The sequence below is a fragment of the Tursiops truncatus genome, chromosome 13, assembly GCF_011762595.2.
Source record: "Tursiops truncatus isolate mTurTru1 chromosome 13, mTurTru1.mat.Y, whole genome shotgun sequence".
Taxonomy (NCBI): Eukaryota; Metazoa; Chordata; class Mammalia; order Artiodactyla; family Delphinidae; genus Tursiops; species Tursiops truncatus.
In genome coordinates this window covers 68,117,709-68,135,867 of record NC_047046.1, presented here as the reverse complement: position 1 = coordinate 68,135,867, position 18,159 = coordinate 68,117,709, and the positions used below count along the sequence as shown (strand labels likewise).

At 36.8% G+C, this 18,159-nt stretch overlaps 1 protein-coding gene across 1 annotated transcript in view; it reads right to left on the bottom strand.

The window, feature by feature from the left end:
• Positions 1–18,159, bottom strand: part of DCC (DCC netrin 1 receptor) — a 776,413-nt gene that overhangs the window by 141,237 nt on the left and 617,017 nt on the right. Inside the window, 3 exon segments of the mRNA XM_073789896.1 lie at positions 1,612–1,719; positions 6,908–7,046; positions 12,261–12,493. Coding sequence (XP_073645997.1) covers positions 1,612–1,719; positions 6,908–7,046; positions 12,261–12,493 — 480 coding nt within the window.

The window sequence follows — 18,159 nt, the reverse complement described above, 5'->3', positions numbered from 1 at the left end:
AGGGGGGGAAATCGTGGGGGGTGGGGTGCGGGTGTGATGAATTGGGCTATTGGGATTGACATGTATACACTGCTGTGTATAAAACTGATGACTTATAAGGACATGCTGTATAAAAAAATAAAGTAAAAACTTAAAAAAAAACAAAAACATTGTATTGTTCACATAGACTGTGTGATGACATTTATTTAAATAAATTGGAAAATTGGGTAGTATCTGACTTCTTTTTTTTTTTTTTTAATATGACTTATTTATCCTTTACCCCAATATATATTTTTTTCTATCAGAACTTGTTTTTATTTAGACAATTTCTATTTTGTTTTTTTTCTTCTTAAACTTATTACCTATTGATTTACCATATGCTTATAAATATCTGTTTATAACATAATAAAATTCATCATGTAAACAAATCAAAATCTACAAAAGTACTGAAACAGAACCAATGAAAATAGATCATAACAGTAAGGGGAAGAAAAAATTAGAATGAGCCACCCTCAGTTTCAAAAAGCGTGGCAGAGTGACAACTGAGTATATAAGATTTGGGGGAGATTTTATGTCTCTATTCTTTTTCCATATATGCCAGCTCAAATGGAAATTCTGTTTGTTGTTGCAGTAAGAGCAATTTATTAGAGAAAACTAGTCTTCAACTTAAATTTAAACCACATTTGGAATTTTCACATTATCTTTTCATTTTGTAAAATTCAAAAAGTAACTCACATAAAGTAAGTGTGCCATCTGAACTGTTATTTCCAAGCTTATCTCTGTATCACCGAATGACTGAATTGCTTTGTTAATTTATAATAATGCTATCCACTGCTGGTATGCGAAAAAAAGAAGAAACAGGAGTGACTCTTACATGCGCCTAACCCAATGGTTCAAGTTAATTGGACTACAATGTGCACATTTTTAGTTATACAATATTCGTCATAATAATTATATGCTATGGAGACATGTATTAAAAGCCTAAAGTGACCATTTAAATGCAAAATCTCTGATAGAACTCCATTATATTTTTCATACTAAATTAACATTACAGGCTTCTAATGGATGCTTTAATTAGGCATCGATGTTATCAGAAATATTTGGCAAAATAAAATCTTTCACTGTGAAATATTAAGTTCAATTTCCGTCAGTCAATATCAAGTGTTTTCCGAGCCTTATGATTTAAGTAAGAAGCTAAAAGCTAAGTGAAAAACTAAAAATCCTCAGACAAACCTCCTTCCTATGTTGCCTATGAAAATACACAGTCATTAAGTGTCTTTTGTATTTTATAACTGCCAAACAACTGGCTTCTTTTTAGTCATTTAGGCTCAGAGGCATTCCACTACAAGGTTATCCTAACGCTGCACAGAATCTAAAGCAAAAGGTCTATACTAATGGAATGCACATCTTTCAGGAAGCAACACAAATGAAATGTGTTTGTGTGTGCATTTGTAGGCTCCATTAGAAGAATTCCAAGGTCAGAGGGGGCAAGAAGAGACAATCAGAAAGGGTCAGGAGTCAACTGAGATACTGGGACAGAAAACTAATACATAAAAGTCATGAGCAGTGCACAGGAGGTAAGCAATCACAGGACAAGCAGAGCAGCACAGGAAATAAAGCTGAGGTGCCTACCGGTAATTTTTCCATTGGCTTCCAAGGGAGGCTGCCAGCTCACAATGACAGTGCGAGGCTTCCCTTCTCGAGTAATGACTGTCAAATCCTTGGGAGCAGAGGTCGGGGCTGTGAGATGAAACAGAAACATGGCCTTGTCATTGGATGTGAAAGAAAACAGACATTTATGGGACTTCTAATCATGATGTTGACACTCAGAATCTGTCACACAGTATATCATGCTTATTTTACCACGCACAATTTATTTTAGGTATTTGAATTAAACAAGCAAACAAAGATACAGAAATTAATGTTTTTCCATGGAAGTTAACTGACTTTCAAAGGTGTGAATATAGAGAGGAGAACAGAATATGTGTGAATGTAGAGAAAAGCGTAACTGGTATTTTCAAGTGAGCGATACACTAAAAATGTAAGAACCATTATAAGAGCAAAAAAAAATGGACACATAACTTAGTGAGATTGATGGCTACATGTCTCCAAGAGACAAAATTCTGTTACAACTGTAGGATTTATATATAAATGAAAATTTACCTAATTTTATTTTTCCTTAAAAGACAAAAAAGTAAAAATTAAAGAATTTACATGCAGGTCACAATATCTTGTTTAGGTAACATACTAGGTATCTCCCAACAAGAAGGCAAAGAAGTATTTGAAAACAGAGGAAATAGAATCTATGAGGGTCTTAGTATCAACCTGGTAGGATGTAAAGATGGCAAGAAATGCTGTCTTGCTTAGAGCTACTTTTCCCACATGTTGTTTGATGGAAACAGAATTTGTCACCCCCAAATATGCCTCTTTGGCATAAGAATTAAGCTGATTATTTTTAAGAAACAACAGAGAGAGGAAAAGTTCTGAAAACCAAGTAGAAGTTACTCCTTCGTAAAAGGAAAATTTATACGTTTATAAGGGTATCTCCCTCTTTGTGCCAGGAAGAGGAGGATGACAAGGAGGCAGAGGCTTAAATGTACGTAACAACCATGCCCTTGTTTACTGTGATTTGCCAGAAAACTTCCCATTACTGGCTTCCCACCCTCCAACACCTTTTGTCTTTAGCTGGAGATGGTATTGAAAGTGGTGGCCATTTTAGGGAATTACTGTTTTCCTGGGTATCTCTCATATATACAAGAGGTATACTTATTGTCAATCTTCGGTTTGTTTTTCTCCTGTTAACCTGTTTCTTATTACAGGGCGCCTCAACCAAGAACCTGGAAGGATAAAAGGATTTTTCTTCCCCTAAATTGTGCTCAACAAAAGTTTAAATATACTTCAAAGGCGGCAGCAAACTGGCCAAGCTTGTCCAGTATCTTTCAGGCTTCCTTTGACCTGCTTTCTCACTCTTTGAAATGAAATATGCTTTGAAATGCAGTCAGTTTTCCTTCTAGGCAACTCACAATGCCCAAGTCTACTATCCATAGTCTTTTTCAATTACCCCCAATTTGACATAGGCAATGTCAGAATGTTTTTAAGTTCCAAGCTTGGGTTCTGGAGGGATTTCCTGATCTCTGCACAGGAGTATTTGCATATTACAAATAGGTAAAACTTGGTCCTAATTCTGAATTCCTCTTCACTCTTATAATTTGCTTCGGCTCTTCTGTTGACTGTAACAGTGCAGAATCTGAGTATTATCAACACTCTATTTCCAGCTTCTCTTCCTAAGAGAATTCCAAATAGAGGGACATCAAACACTCCCATCTATCATACCATTTGATTTCCAATGCCCGGATTCTCCAAGCCACTAGGATACCAGGTTAACCAAAGTTGCACCAAATTGTAATATCCTGACAAAGTACTTAATATACTTAACTTTTTTTTTTAAGAGGGAGGAGGAGAAGGAAGAAGGAAAAGCAGAAGGAAGAGAAGGATGAGGAGAAGAAAAGGTCTAGTGTAGTAGATCCTTGAGTAAGGAGACTGTATATTAAACATACTTTAATATATATTTTAATGAAAAGAAAGAAAGGACATTATGCAAAAAAGATTTGTAAAAGCCAAATACCAGAGAGGCTGCTACTTTAAAGAAGGGTTAGTTTTATAAAGAGCTCATTCAAGATATTTTCTAAGCCACAGATAGGAAGGTAATATATAGCCACAAATTAGAATATTATACCAAACATAATAAGAAATTTTCCAATTTTGGAAGTAATTAAAGATCTGTCTTTCTAACTAGTCAGAATAGTCTGTTTTTTCTTAACTGTGTTAAAATTAAAATGGATGCTTATTTAGCAAACAAATGATGATGATTAGATTGCTTCACTGACTCTATGTTGATATTCAAAAGATATACAATGACTCCAGCTTTAGCAAAATAAGACATTGCAGAGCTGGTTACTTTTCGAAAACAAAAAAACAAAACAAGACAAAAAACCCGAAAACAACCTAATGACTAATCTATTTCAGGTGCTGAGCAAATTTTTCTTTTTCCTCAAGCCATGTGACTGTTGGTAAACAGAGATTCTGGTATTGGAATCAATGTCTTAGTTGTTTACGATTATCATATGAAATGTATACTATTCCCTCATATTTATTTATTTTTTTATTTAAAAAAAAATGTTGGCTATTTATAGTGGCCCTAACAGGTGCAGTGACCCCTAAGTCAAGCAGAAGGAGGTCTTTGGTCTGCTCTGCTTCAATCTCGTGGGTTCTCCTGTAATAATCTTTTATAACTTCTTACCTGTCTTCATTCAATTAAATGATATTAATAACAATAAATACCAGGCCCTGCAGGATGTATACTTTATTTTCTTATACACTCTCGTGTCCCCATGCTATCCATGAAAACTACGCTCCCGTCGCTCTGATCCGTTCGTAAGCGTCTCTTTAAGACATCTTTCTGATACTTGCTTGTGTATTTTTGTGCATGCTGCTTCCTTCCTTTGGAAGGCCCTGGAATGGATACCTGGCAATCCACCCAGGCCACAGCTCCATCATTATTTCATTTGTGAAATCTTCCCTGACTTCTCCAGACAGAATTTATACTTGGATCTGTGTGCTCTGACTCCAACTTGGCCAAAATTCTATGATTGTATTTTTCATGTTACTTCAAGGTTGTATTTTCAAAATATTTTTCTTATGTATTAGATTATAATTCTCTCCAAGATAAAGGCTGTATTCTCTTTACCTTTTATACCAAGTATCTATCTCAGGACCTGACAATTAAAATGAACCTTATTGGAAACCCGTAATCAATATCTCAGACAACTGGACACGCACTGCCCTCTGGTTTGTCTGTTTCTCAAAGGACTTTTCCCATGCTTAAATTTCTGTGTTAAGTGTATGAGTGGATGGTAACATTCAAGATTTAGAAGATTCCCAGCCCTGGAACTCGTATTGGGCATTTGTTTTTAGACTGCTCAACACCCCATGCCCGCCTTCATTTAGAGAGAACACTTGGATTTTTCCTTTGGGAACAAGTTCTCCTCTGTGTCACATGAGCTGGGTAGCAGCATCAAATAGAAATTTCATGGCCTCCATCTCACTCTCTTTAGCTGTGTGATTCTTTCTTCTGGGAAACTGAATGTTGATACAAGAAAGGAAAACACATTGGAGTCAAACCACTGTGAGTGTAACACCTTGAAGGGAGAGTCCTATAGTTCCTCATCTCTAAAGCCTGGGAATACTGCTGCTTCTTGTCCCCTCTCCAAGACGTCATTATTTCAGCTGTCCTTCCAATTATTTTTATTGTATTTAAATTAACTAGAGTAAAATTAGGGATTCATCACCTGGACAGAATGAAGTGTTTCATTTCAAGAATCTGTCAGCTGCCATTACCTTTATTATTAGTAATTTCAGCACAAGTGCATAACAACACAGCCCCATATAGTCTTTGTGTTATTATGGAATTAGAAGCGAACGCTAGAGTTATTTCACTTCATTTCCTTCTCCCAGTTATAAAACCTGCAGACACCTGTGAATTACTTCTTGCGTCTCATCGTCACCCAGGGATCTTATCCACATGCTATTTACACCTCTGTCCAGGTCATTATCTGTTTTGACAGTCACCCTTCCTCCTAGCCACATCTCTAAAAGTTAATATCTTTTTGTCAGCAATGGGTCTCACCCCTGACATCCGTACAAGGCTAGGCAGTTGAGGAGAAATCAATAGGGTGCATTTATCAAGTATGACAGGGAAAAATGAATGAGGAAATTACTACTCCTTCTATTTCACTCAGGGAAGACCAAATGCCTTACTGGTTTTCTCTTAACTCTTTTCATCTCCTTTTAAGTTAAAAAGAAAGAGCAGAGCCTTTATTCTCCCCATAGTTCATAACTCATTCAGCTTGTCTTATTCTTCCTAAGAAGCTAAGAACATTGACATCCAGGGCAGAATTCTAGGAGAATGATTTAATATATATAAACATGTAAAACAGAAGAAGAAGGTATTGAAATTAAACAAGTAGAAAAAAAACTTCTTATAGAAAGAAGTACCCTCAAATTGTAAAAATATTCACAATGAACTTAGAGTTAAGGTAGTAGCCTGAAATAAAAATTAGAACTGCCATGCCATTGGGCAAATTCTAATGGAAAAAGAAATTCAAATTACCCAGATAAAAGTTTTACTGGCATATTTTTTTAAATTTGGAAATGTGTGGTACAGTTTATCCCCACATATGATGTAACGCCATGAAAGCAATCAAAAAGTATGTTAAACCCTTTTTTCTTCAGATGTTGTATTTCTGTGAACTATAAATGCCAAGTGCACTGCATGTCTGCTAAGGTTATAAACTCAACATTTATGACCCATAGTAAACGTGACTGGTAAAATTTACAGTGAATTGCATTTACTCTCAACTTGAACAATTGCAAAATGCATGAAAGTTTTCCATTGTGTTGTCTTATTTCCAAACAGTGAACATGACCCCCCAGAAACTTCTTCCCACAGTCAGCTGAAGTTACTTAGGGTAAGCATCCATGAGACTACAGTTGTAATGCAATATTTCATTTTGTATCTAATTTCTTTCCAAAAAAGTAAATACCTACTATGTCTGTTGATCAAAGACACGCATGCTTTGGACAGAGTAAAATGCCTTTGCTTAAATGTATTGAAAAGATTTATATTCAGGTCTCCTAAATTAACGTACAGATTAAAACCAGATCACTTAATACACTGGGGACTCATTTTCTTCTTATCTAGAGTGGGGAGGATAATATTAGATATAAAAATGCTATGATTGATTTTATATAAAATAAGGTATAATTTAGACATCATGGTGGACACAGGTTCCAACTTCCTTGGTACCTGGAAAACAACACTACCAAATATCAAGAGTAGAAATTTCAAAGCCAGCCTTTCTTCACATACCTGCTTCATATGTGGTGGCATGTGCAGTCATGCTCCATGTGCTGGACCTTCTGTTTTTTGTTACCATGACCGAGAACTCATACATTGTGTTTGGTTTGAGGCCTGTTGCTGTGTAACTCAGAGATGTTGTGTCTTCTGACTAAACAAGTGGGAAATAAGAAAAGAGAAAAAGAAATGAACTCTATCAACTTGGTAAATCAAGACACATAAGAAGACTATCAAAGGCCAACAAAAAAGGAATTTATTTCCAAACAACGGAAGACCTAGGACACAGGACTGACTTTATTTCCTTTCTGTGTCAGTTTCCACTGGCTGATTGTACATCTAAAACCTAATCAATAAAATCAGATGTTATGTTGTTAAAAGGGGCAGATAGATGATAAATTTTCCCAAGTGAGGCAATAACCACAGAGACAGGACCAATTCCACTTCCTCTGTCAGTTCCGTTTTTAAGGTTATCTGCACTGACTTTAACTTCAATTTATTTCTCATAATTGAAGTCTTTTTTTCAGAGGCTTTAATGTTTTATATATTTTACATAGATTGTTATGATTATTTGCCCACTGGTAATAAAATGAATTTTTAGAGCTCTACTGCTTATGATTTTTAAAAAAACTCTTCATGATACAAACTTTTAGTGATTCCAGAATCTATATAGCTGTTATAAAGAAAATGGACAAAAGCAATATTGTGTCGTGTGATTTTCTTTCTTTGTGCACAGGTCACGTTAAATATACATTGAAGTATGGTCATTGGTGCAGTTGATCAGGAAGAGAATAAATTGGATAAATATTAAATGATTACATTAGTGTTAATATTTTTGGTCTTCTGAATACATTCTTTGTCTTTTAAACAACAGGTTAAGGATATTTTAGCAGAAAGTAAATTGTCTGTCTTTATTGCTTACTCAAAAGATCAAAATTGTAATGAAGAAAATGGTTAATCTCCCAGGTTAATGTTTATTTTCCACATCATCAGGCAAATTTAAAACTATTTATGCCTATTATAAATATCAATTTATGCTTGTTATTTAGATCTTGATCATCTTCCAAGGTTAAATATTTACTTTTACTTTTAAATTTATTACATTTGTTATATATCCATGTCTAGGAAAATCAAGGAAAACTTTTTGTCTCCACCTATGTCATACCTATCTCCTCCCTTAGCTATTCTAGTGTGGTATATCTTTTTTATTCTACTATGAATCCTTCTTAGATTATAGCTATGGAAATCCTACATTTCATTATAAAATCAAATAAATATTTAACTGTTCTAATAACATTTCGATGATGTGCCCATCCATCCTATTTAAGTGATGACCTCATAAACATTTATCAGAAGCTCTTAAAAATAGCTGTAAAAATGTATGCCCTAAATAAATGTAAAACTATTTTGTAGACTAAGATGGAACCCCATCAAATAAAACATGAAACGGGCAGCTCGTATCTGATAGGCTGATATGACTTCCAATCTTTCCCTCCTTCCCTGTCATGAATACCTCTAAGTCTTAGAAATGGAAATAAGGGGAGAAATTGGGCAATGAGAAATATTTCAGCTAGGAGGGAAGACCACACTTTGATAAAACTAGTCTCTTTGAGCACAGACACAACTGGCATTTGGGAGGCAACTAAGCAATACTGTCCTTTGTATTTCTTAAATTCTTATATGCCTTGTTTGTATTCTTGAATGATACACTTGCATTCTATAAATGCCATTAATTCACTGAGTTTTCTCAGGAACTTTATGAAAAGTTACTATTCAACATAAATCATTAGCCTGGAAGTATTGATACTTTGGAAAATCCTGGCTGTATGTGTGTGTGAGGGGTGGGGCAGAATACCTAGGTACTACCTCTCTGAGCCTCAGCTTCCTCATCTATAAAACGGAAATAACTGTAGCACTGACCTTACAGTGCTATTTAAAGTGTGAAATAAGTCAAGTAAAGCATAGTACATGGCCCAGAGTAAGTACTAAATAAATGTTAGCTACAATATTTTATTCATTGTCTAGTGTGAGATATGGGCACTCTATGTGTGTGGTGTATACACACACACACACACACACATATATTTACAGCATTTTGATAAATTCTCCATTGAACTGTAAACATCTTGAGGGCTGAGACTGAGTCTTGCACAACTTTCTATCTCCTGTAATATCCATGCTAGTATCTGGTAAGCACTAGTCAATAGTCAATGAATGCATTTTGAATGGGAAGTCATATAAAACATCAAATGATGCATCACTTTAGTAGAAAATAAATTACAGAAAATTTCTCCATTTGATAAGGAAGGTCAATATACAGTTTTGGACAATCAAAATATGAATGTCTGGATTATGGCTTGACGTGGGACTGAAGTAGAAGGGTACTCCTGGGGGGAGAGGCCTGGATAAAGCCATCAGCTTATCTGAGTTCCAGCTCTAGTTTCATGGGGGATTTTGTCAAGTTATACAACCTACCCAAGTCTTCATAAAGATCTCTACATGCCTACTTAGCTATGCAGAATCTTACTTATTCTTTTTATATTGATAGTATATCAATATCCCAATCACATAGATTAAAAAAAAGATTAAACAAGTTAAGTCACATGACAGGACACAGGAACGCCAACTCTAGAGCCCATTTATATGACTCATGTATGTATTTTTCCCCCATTACCTTGTGTTGCTCTGCCTAGCTTATATAAAGCTTAGTGGGGAATGAGATGAAGTAATAGATATGACAGTGGTTTGAAAAGTTCAAAATGCAAAACCAAAGTAGTCTATTACTATTATTTGTAAAATTTAAATTTAATGTATGTCTTTCTAGTAGACCAGATATGCTCTACATTTTTCCTTGCTATCGAGCTTACCTAACTCTTTCCTCTAACCCTGCTTCTCAGAGTGTGGGTGTAGAGTGTGTATGTGTGAGAGAGGGATCGAACGTTAGTAATGGAAAGCCTTATTAGGTCAGGGAAGATGATGGGGAGAGAAACAGTTAACATATTTCTTTCAATTCTCATACTTCAATCCAGAAGAGAAAACAGCCTCTCCTTACAGAGGATAGCTTTTGGTTGGGTCTCACACTGTAGGCATTCTTTATGAGACTCAATAATCCTGTGTCTGTTCTATTGACTCTTCAACTGAAAAAAAAATGCCTCCAGAAATTCTGAAACTCAAATCATTCTGCAGAGAACAATCACTGTCCTTCAGAACATTTTACGTACTGGCAACGTACCCACAGCCACTCTGTGAAATGAATGTATCCACAAAGTACAGCAACCATGAGCATAACACTTTTAAAGTAGTCTTTTAAAAGTAAACTTAGAATGGGGTAATCTGTATATAAAGAGAGTTTTTAAAAAAATGCTCTCATGTGTTTCATCAGTTGTCTTATCTGACAATGTTACCCTTATTTATAGTTCTGCTGAGTCTTAAATCTGATACTGTAAGGAGATAGAGCATATTTTATATCAGTGATACTATTTGGACGTGCCTGGAGAGTTTCTCCTAGTACCTGACCTAGCAGAGAGGCAGAACCAAAGAAAACTGTTTTTTAAATGGTTTCAACTAAAACCTGATTTACTATGAAATGTGAATTTTACGCCACGTAAAGGCTGAATGAAACGAGAAGCAGATCCAGCATGGCTACAGGAGAAAAGAGGCAGACTTACAAAATTATTGGTGGGATTTTCCTTTAATCTGGGGTTTTGAGAGTTAGAAATTTCCAAAGGATATTTTCATCCCCCCAAATCACCACTGGCTTGAGTCTGGATTAAGCAAGACAGCAGTTTAGTGCAAAGAACATTGGATAAAGTATTGGGATATCCAGATTCTCCCTGCAAGTCACCCCAGGAGAGTGGTAAAGAGAAGGGATATAAGGGGAGTATGAAGACTGTGGAGTGCCCGGGTTGAACTACTGGTTCCTTTGTTGTTGGGTAACATTTATGCTCTTTTTCTTCTTCCAGTTTTATTGAGATATAATCGACATACAGAACTGTGTAAGTTTAAGGTGCACAACATCATGATTTGACTTACATACATCATAAAATGATTACCACTAAACTATAAGTTTAGTGAATGCCCATCATTTCATATAGATACAAAATTAAATAAACAGAAAAAATATTTTTTTCCTTGTGATTAGAACTCTTAGGATTTATCCTCTTAACAACTTTCATATGTAACCTACATCAGTGTTAATTATATTTATCATGTTGTACATTACATCCCTAGTACTTACTTATTCTTATAACCGGAAGTTTGTACCTTTCGACTGCCTTCATCCAATTCGCCCTCTCCCCGCCCCCGCTTTAGGCTCTTATTTCCAAAGCTACATTCTCCACCCCAAATAATCATCCTGTGAATATTTTAAATGTGTTTTATTATAGTACCTCACTTGAATAACTTACGAATTCTTTGAAGTAAACCTATGGAGCTGAATGTATTATGCATTCCAAAATTATAAGTAACGATGTTAAGTATGTGAAAGAACAGCTAAAGCATGTTAAACTGCCTCTATGATCCGGCATAGTTCTAAGTAAATGGTAGGTGGTTAATAATTACTCGTTGATCTCATTTTATTCTACATTTGTGTATTGTTTATATACACTACTAGCATGTGGTAGGCTTAGGAGGTAACAAAATCGTTCCAGTATATAAATAACCGTTTGTTGGAGTTGCTGAGGCTCGCTGAGAGAGATTTGAAGGTAGTCGTGACAGTGCCTCAAATATGTATCTCTAAGGAGCTCTTAGGGGGGTTGTGAGATGACTCGGTGATAGGACAACAATAAGGGAGGTGGTCTAATTCATATTAATTAAAGGGGAGTGTGCACTGTGGATTTTCTTTACCACCTGAGGGTGTTTCAAGGCTAAATGAGGAAGTAGATGTTAATGGCTTAGAGTGTGTTCACCATCTAAGGATGGTATAAAATAATCATCATGTATTCCTTTTCATATTCACTATAAGATGGGTCTCTGTACCATTTATAGGGGTGCCTCTGGCATAAATCTAGATTCCAAATGAAAAGAAACACAGCAAAATCTGTCCAAAAAATGAATGCAGAGCTCTGTTATTTTCAAAAGAAAATGGCGCTCCCTTGTACAAAATCACATTATTTATACAAACCCAACATCTGGTGGAATTCAAATAACATTTTGCAGCTCTTGACATTTTTCTTCCTTGCCTTAGAATTGTTTCCCAAGACACAATAATTCCCAAGCCAATTTTAGATACTGAGTTCTTAAAAGGCTTGGTTTTCCATTTCATGTCACTGCAGCAAAATGATTCATGCCAGTTCAGGATGCATTTAAAACAATGTATTAAACAAATGACAGTTCACGTGGAATTTCATACTATCAATTCGAACTTCACCTTGTATTTCGCATTCGCAGAAAAGCTGATCCTCCACCGGACAGTGTAAAGTCGCACTTCGGACGATTTTTGGTTCTTAGGGACAGAGTTGTCTGCCCAGCTGACCCTCACAGCATCGTGGGTAAGAGCCACAGCCTGTACACCTACTGGTGGGAGCATGGGGGTGGAGACATCTGGGACCGAGGTGGGGAAATCATCAAGCAAAGGATAATAATCAACTGGGTCAGTGGGATCTGGGTTTAAAAACCCGCCAAATGAAACAAACAAATAAATACATAAATAAAAGAGTTAAAAAAATAAACATCAGTGGCAACACATCACAATGAGTTAAATGCATGGCAGTAATGATGAAAGGGAACATGAGAAGAACAGAAAAAAATACAATTAATTCAATCGGAAAACTCATTAGAAACAGTATTGCTAGATTACAAAAGTAACTGACTGTTTTCCATAATTCACTCATTTCTTTAGAGTGGTTTTATCAATTTGGCTGTCACGTCTAGTTATATATTTTAAAAGTCCATTTTTTTCTCGGAATGTTGTACCCTGTTTCTTAAAAGATCCAGTATAGAATTCATCAGTTTTAAAACTATGCAGATAACTTAAAATAACAAAATACTAAGGAGTGTCTGGTTTATTTCCTCCTGCAAAGGAAATAAATGCCTACCTAATATCTGCTTTGTTATTTGTTTTTCTCCTCCTTCTCTAACTTGATTTGCTTTCTCTAATGCATTTATTATTGCTTAGATCCTACCTGCATAAATATTGTTTAGGTAAGAAACAAACAAAGGATAAAAGACCAAAGGGCCCTGAGGTCTACAGCAATCTGTCTGTGGCCATGACTGCACAAAGCCAGACCAAGTCTGTGGTCCTCATGGTTCAATGATGTGATAATTGGGTTTACATAGCACATGGTTTGGTTAGATTGAAATTCTTAGAGAAAGTGTAGAAGTGTCCATTTTACCCACATTCTCACAGAGTAATTAAGTTTTTTATGGCATTTCTGTATCTACATGCCTTGTTTGAAAATTTTAAGTTCCATGGAAAGACTTCGTATTACTGGGTGGGGAGACAGAATGAACTACCTACAACCTGATGAGATTTGTGCTGAGATACACACATGCTGAGATACACACATCCATAATACAAACAGAATCTGCATAATGATGTGTGTGGTTTCATAAGATTCTCTAGAAAAATCTTATATTTGTTTTTATGCTGGGGATGTCAGAATCAGGGGAGCCTATTTTGTGGCTGTAGTTAGAGTCCAATTTTGAGTCTTTTATTTATTACCTAAGACATTTAAATCTGTTAAAATTTTCCTTGAAATCATATAACATGTATCCTCACTAACAAAAAACAAGATGAGCTCGTAGGCTGGGCATTTGATGGCATTTGGGGAGATGAAACGTACTAAAATGTAGAGTATCTGAAGCAGTAAACATACAGAGCTTATCTTTTTAAATACAGCACACAGACTAAGGGCTGATTCTCATGATTACACTTTGTCCACTGAATTTTAAATGTCTACCCCCTACTCATCGCTGTTTTCCAATGAATTATTTAGTCGTTTACTGGGCTGTGGTCTTTGGAGCAAAATATAAAATCTGAAAACAAAAACAGAACAAAAGGAAGACCAAGAAAAAAAACCCCAAAACAACAATAGAAAGAGAGAGAAAGAAAAATATGTGTTTAAAATTTAATGACAGAGCCCAGGCTTTTTGTATGTCCTCTGACGTGTCTTTTTATTAAGGGCTCCTTTAAACCCAAATGGATTTATGAAATGATGAAGGGGCAGCTGAAGACACTGCAGCCTCTAGGAGGATCGCAATCTGTCATCAGGCTGGCACATGGGTGGAACCTTTTGGCGAAACGAGAGCAGGTGCTGCCTCACTTGACTTGTTTCTATTCACAGCTGACTTACCAGGAAGAATGTTATACACAAGGGAGGACTACTCTCAAACACAAACTCCTTTCAGATCAACTCATATTCATGTTACCCTATCTGTTGTTTCTTTGCTTCATCTAGTTTTGTGGATACACCTATACTAACTTTACAGTCTTTCACAGGTCCTCTGTGTAAGATTTTGAAACGTCGTGATTCTACTTGAAGAAACGGTAATACTCAATCCTGTTATTTCTGGATTTTAGAAAAGTATGTTTTCCATGACTTCTTGTTGAGTTTCTTGGAGTCTCAGTTCCAGAATGCATCCCTAAATTTCAAGTAATGCTGTTTGTCGGTATATATCTACGAACTTATGTAATTCAAAAATTTCTAACCTGGACAAGTTTTTCTTGCTTATTTTAGAGGAGTTGTTCCCCCCCCCCCCCCCCCCCCCCACTCATGGCTTGTCATTCTATTTGCCACTTCCTCCAGAGCTGGGCTAATACAATAGCCATTAGTTAAGTGGACAGTTTAACTTTAAATTAATTAAAATTAAATAAAATTTAAAATTCATTTATTGTGTTGCACTAGTCAATTTCAGACATTTGACAGCCAAATGAGCCTCGTGCCTGCCGTACTGGATAGTACAGACACTATGGTATTTCCAGCAAAGCAGAACTTAGTAGCAGGTGGCAAGCACTGCTCTAAATATATGCCACATGTACTGCTAATTATCTTCCCCTCTCAGGTCAGAAACGGGGTAGTTGAATTAAAAACTACCTAAACCAAGTACCTACACATTTTTTAAAATTATTTAATTAATTTATTTATTTTGGCTGCGTTGGGTCTTTGTTACTGCACACAGGCTTTCTATAGTTGTGGCGAGCGGGGGCTACTCTTCGTTGCGGTGCACAGGCTTCTCATTGTGGTGACTTCTATTGTTGTGGAGCACGGGCTGTATGCACTCAGGCTTCAGTAGTTGTGGCACGCGGGCTCAGTAGCTGTGACTCATGGGCTCTAGAGCACAGGCTCAGTAGTTGTGGCGCATGGGCTTAGCTGCTCCGCAGCATGTGGGATCTTCCCAGACCAGGGCTCGAACCCATGTTCTTTGCACTGGCAGGTGGATTCTTAACCACTGTGCCACCAGGTAGTTTAGGTAGTTTCTTAGGTACCACCAGGTACCTAAACAGTTAGTGCTAAACACTAACTGTTTAGCAGTCATTTTGCTGATAAACAACTTTTTTTTTCAGTTATTTTCCCCTCGTATTCCTGAGTGCCTCCTATACCACTGATTTTCAGTGGTAATATACAAAAGAGTGAAAAAAAAGACAAAAACACAAAACATAGCTTTAAACCTTTTGCTAAAAAGAGAAACCTACTCAATTCCTAATAGTTGTTTTGGTAAGAACATATAAGCGTATGGTCAACATACTGAAGTTCAAAACAAGCTTTTACAAAACATGACACAATTGTACTTCATAGAGACATTTATAAAACAAATGAGAATAAACAAATTCAAACAACACACCTCATTATTCCCCTGCTCTCTTCCCTTCTCCAGGCTCAAAATGTCTTATTTTTACAACAATATGGAATAAAATTGTAAAAAATGTGCAAAAAACTGAAACAACCTGCCCATTTGATCTAGTGAAATTTTCCTTGGCTCTAGCACTGATATGTTCCGAATGAGACGAGGTCCAGAGTAGACCAGCATCTAGGAGCACATCCATCTGGAAAGCACCGTAGCCTGATACTTACTCCAGCCTGATGCATTTACTGCCTTTGATTTTTTTTTTTTTAATTACTTTATGTTGGCCTCTTCCAAGACTGCTCATGGGAATACTTTGCAGAAGCTCAGAGACCGAAAATATCTTCTATGTAGCCCTTGGACACATTTATTGAAAGAGTTTCTCACCGAATCTGAACCTCTGATTCTGTTTATTTGTCCTTTGTTCTCCATGATGTGTGAAAACAGAGTAAAATAAGTCTGCCACATCTAGGCAGGGATGTGGAAAGGGCTGGTTTTATTCATCCTCTCCAACCGCTTATTGACTTTTCTTCAGTAAGAAAATTCCTCACACGTTTTCCAACTTTCAGTATTATTTTATTTCTCAGATCCATTTGGATTAGCCATAGGAGGAAAAAATTGTCTTATGGATCACTGGTATTATAGAAACCACTCTGGGAATGCCATATGCTAAGAATTAAAGAATGACAACAAATGCTCAGGGGAAAAAAGTTAATAACACCTCAAATAGTTCTTTCTGAGCAACCTATCTTCAGCTTATCTGAATTCTACTATCGCTATTACTATTAGTTTCTGCTCAAAAATCGACTTTTGGCAGGTCATCTTAGTGTTTCTTCTTTGTGGGCTTTAGTTTTGGTAAGAAAATAAGAGTTCTAAAAGACTGACCATGGTACAATTTTGTGTGGTCTGACCACAAGCCACATCCGTGACTCTTTACCATCTTTTAACCTAGGCAAGAAAGAGCTGGCTTACTGAATAAACTTTATGGGAAGGATGGGCACAGCCAAAGTGGCTGCCATCTCTCAAAGAAACTTTGGCAGAGTAAGAGAATAAGGGGAAGAGGAAATCCCAGCCACCCTCCACCATGTTATCTTGTAGTTTCCATCCTGGCCCTCTAATTGCCTCATCTCTCTATATTTAGAAATAACACGCTTGACAGTAAATATTCTCTAGGGTAATATTTCTTATTTACCCTTCTTGGGGAGCCATGGGCCCTTTGATAACACAATGTAAGATATATACTGTGTCCACAGATAAATTAATATACTGACATGCACCCAAGCTTTTGCATACCACTTCAGAAAGACCATAGACATTGAAACCAGCAGCCAAAGAGTCAAGGAGACTCTGGAATAATATCCTTGTCTTACAAGGAAATCTGGTTGAAAGCAATAAAGTGATGATGCGCTCCGAAAACCATGACATAACAACTGTGAATTTTGTTTACAACTGTAATTCTCAAGATAAGTTTATGAACGAAGCTTCTGGATTTGGAAAACAAACTGTACAAAGTTCACATAAATTTAGCTGGTAGCAGAAGACATAGGACTCCATTATTTATTTTATGTTCATTTATTCCTACCTTCCAGGACTCATACTCAGGCACCCCAGTAATGTTGCGTGTTCTCTGGGGCTCGCTATGAAATCCTGCTCTCAGATCCTTTGTTCTCATTCAGGTGAAAATAGCTGGTAAGTTGAATGAGGTCTGAGGGTTGTGGGTTTTGAAAGGGGGCAGTATCAAAGTATTCATTAAAAGGAGGGAACTCTTGGGTTTTACTTTCACATTACAGAAATAAGGCTCTTGGGGGTGGTCATGTGACTTTGGGTCATGTGATGGGTCATGAACAAGACTCACAGAGGTGGTACTTACTCTGCTTCTGAGTAGGTCCAGCCTGTTCACAAACAGGCTCCGTAAATGGCTTGGGTCTCACTTACCCATCCCTTTCTCATTGGGTCTCACTTTCTCACCCATCCCTTTCTCATTGGGTCTCACTTTCTTACCCATCCCTTTCTCATTTCCTTGAGCCCTGTTTCTCTCCTGTGCCACCTTTCAAGTCAACCTCACATAGCAATTCCTAGAGGTGAGAAGTCCTTGCAGCAGCCAATCCTTTTAATGTGCAGAGGCCCCAGACACTGTTGGGGTGACCTATTGGCCCAGCTCAGAAAGAACCCACTGGGTGACACAGCCAAATCCAAGCCAGCCCCATGAGGTCAGCTCATCCTCCTCACATCAGCTTGAAGGACCCTCTGCAAAGAAGCAAGTGTCCATTCAGGCGCTTGGTGGCCTTTTTTGCAGAGACCCTCTTGTCTACACTGCATTGATTTGAAACAAGCTGCCCAGAGGAATGAAGAGTGGTATCAGGATGCCAAAACGTGAAGCTACTGGGAGAAGACAGAATAAGAGATCTATGTTCTCTAATTCCATATACTAATTTATAGACTGAATCCCTCTCAAATTTGATAACCAAAAAAATAACAAATGGTGT